Here is a 2,431-nt window from a genome sequence, read left to right on the forward strand (position 1 = left end):
TTACATTTATTTATTGTGTGTGTGTGTGGCCAGCTCAGCCCACCAGGGGGCAGGGCTGGCTGGCATGTGGTGCTGGGGGATCGAACCGCGGTCCCTGTGCTTTCGCCAAGCTTGTTTCAAGTAGGTGCTTTAGACCACTGAGCCATCTCTCCAGCCCCTTCAGCCCCTTTGGAAAGAGACTTTCTGCATCTTTGCTTGCTCCTAGCATGTGGTCTGTGCTTTCCTCTGGCCTCAATGTTAATTTGGAGAGTAGACAGGGTCCTGGGTGATGGATGTCCCTGGGATATCTGGGGACTAGTTCCTCTGATGTCCTCAGTGTCTGTCTGCCACCTTACCCTCCCACCAAGATAAAGGTGAAGCTGCCTTCTTTAGTGGTGACTTGGTCCAGGGCATGGGTCGCATGGGTTCCTCACCTTGTGGAAAGGAATGCTTGTCTTGGTTTTTGTCCTCTTCCTCAGCCCTCTTGTTGCCCTCTGGTGTCCAGATTACCCTCTTGCCATCCTCATGTCACCCCCTTTGTCACCTCTACTCCTTGCCTGTCTCGGTACATCTGACTTGCCTCCTGTCTGTGCTCCTTCTCTCCATTTTGTCATGCAGTACTTGGTGAGCATCCCTTATGTGCCTACTCCCATGTCCTACCTCTGTGCCTGCCCCCAGCCCCAGATTTTCCAGAACAGAACACTGGATATAGTGTGCCTGGCCATTGTCCACGAGAATGTCTTTAGGTTGTCTTCTCATTCTCCTGCCTCATGGGGCCTGGGGCCTGCTTGTGGCTGTGAGTAAGGCCTTCATGCTGTGCTGGGCTCCCTAGTTATCAACCTATTGTCTTCTCTCTGCAGCACTGTTTCAAGATGCCCCAATCCCTGGGTGTCATTGGAGGGAAACCCAACAGTGCCCACTACTTCATTGGTTATGTCGGTGAGTCAAGTCCACATCCCTAGGTCATACCAGTGCTTTCCAGCCCACAGGCCTGGCTGGGAACGTTCCCCAGAGCAGCACTACCTCATCTCCTGTTCCACCTTGCCCACCACAATGTCTGTGGACACAGGGTTGCCAGTGAACCAGCAGCATGTCCCCTCCGGCATGTCTGCCTGGTGCTGTTTCCTGGCTGGCCATGTGGCCTCCGTGCATTTCCTTTCACTGATGGTCTAGTCCTGCCCTACTTCATGCCTGCTGTACTTCACAGTGGGACTGTATGGTTGGGCTGGCCTTGGCATGCTGGTCCTATTATGGCCCTCATCCACTGCCTGGCTGACCTCTTTCATTTTGCCCAGGTGAGGAGCTCATCTACCTGGACCCTCATACCACACAGCCAGCAGTGGAGCTGACAGATGGCTGCTTCATCCCTGATGAGACCTTCCACTGCCAGCACCCACCCTGCAGGATGGGGATTGGGGAGCTGGATCCGTCCATTGCTGTGGTATGTTCCAGCCATGTGCCCTTGCCAAACCTGCTTTAGGTTGAAGAGGGAAATTTCGAGGTTTGTGCAGTTTTCCCAGCATTTGGAGTGTTGTTTTCTCATGGTTTTGATCAAGAGGGTGTTGCCTCATTTCCATATCTTTATGAAGATTTTGTGGTTTCTTTTGCGATTGATTTCCAGTTTCATTGCACTATGGTCTGATAATATGCATGGGATAATTTCATTTCATTTGCATTTACTTAAGCATGTTCTGTGAGCTAGTATGTGGTCTACTTTGGGGAACATTCCGTGTGCAGCTGAGAAGAATGTATATTCTGATGTTGTGGGGTGGGACTTTCTGTAGACATCTTAAGTCCATTTGTTCAAAAGTTTAGTTCAGTTCTAATATTTCATTGTTGACTTTTTTCTGGTTGATTTGTCTGTGATAGTGGGGTATTGATGTCTCCCAATACAATTGTATTAGTGTTTGATTTTTCATGTCCATTAATACTTGTTTTATATAACTGGATGCACCAGTACTTGTTGCATATATATTTATTATTGTTATCTCTTCCTCTTGGCTTATTCCCTTTATAAGGATGTAGTGACTGTCTTTGTCTCTCTTAATGAGTCTTGTTTTGAAATCCATTTTGTTTGCAAATAGAACAGGTACCCCTGCTTTTTTCTGTGTTCTTGTCACATATTATTTTCCATCCTTTGACTTTCACTCAGTGAATTTCTTGTTAAATTAAATGTGTTTCTTGTATGGAACATATTGTTAGATCTTGCTGCTTCATCCATTCTGCCAATCTGTTCTGATTGTCAGATTGAGACCATTAACATTGATGGTTATAACTGATACATACTGACTTAACCCTTGTCATGTTCTTTTCCCCTGTTGTTGGCTCCCCTTTTGTCTTGTTTATCTTGTCTGGTGAATTTCTTCTGTTGGGGTTCATGGAGTTGTAGTCCTCGTTATCTCTTCCTAGAATGTCCTTCAGAACATTTTGGAGTGCTGGTTTTTTTTTTTTT

At 46.9% G+C, this 2,431-nt stretch overlaps 1 protein-coding gene across 1 annotated transcript in view; it reads left to right on the top strand.

The window, feature by feature from the left end:
- Positions 1-2,431, top strand: part of Atg4b (autophagy related 4B cysteine peptidase) — a 31,094-nt gene that overhangs the window by 18,274 nt on the left and 10,389 nt on the right. The window contains exons 9-10 of the mRNA XM_023722070.1: positions 812-918; positions 1,275-1,420. Coding sequence (XP_023577838.1) covers positions 812-918; positions 1,275-1,420 — 253 coding nt within the window. The remainder of the gene's footprint in view (positions 1-811; positions 919-1,274; positions 1,421-2,431) is intronic.

Source organism: Octodon degus, unplaced genomic scaffold (genome assembly GCF_000260255.1).
Source record: "Octodon degus isolate 3935 unplaced genomic scaffold, OctDeg1.0 scaffold00089, whole genome shotgun sequence".
Lineage (NCBI taxonomy): Eukaryota > Metazoa > Chordata > Mammalia > Rodentia > Octodontidae > Octodon > Octodon degus.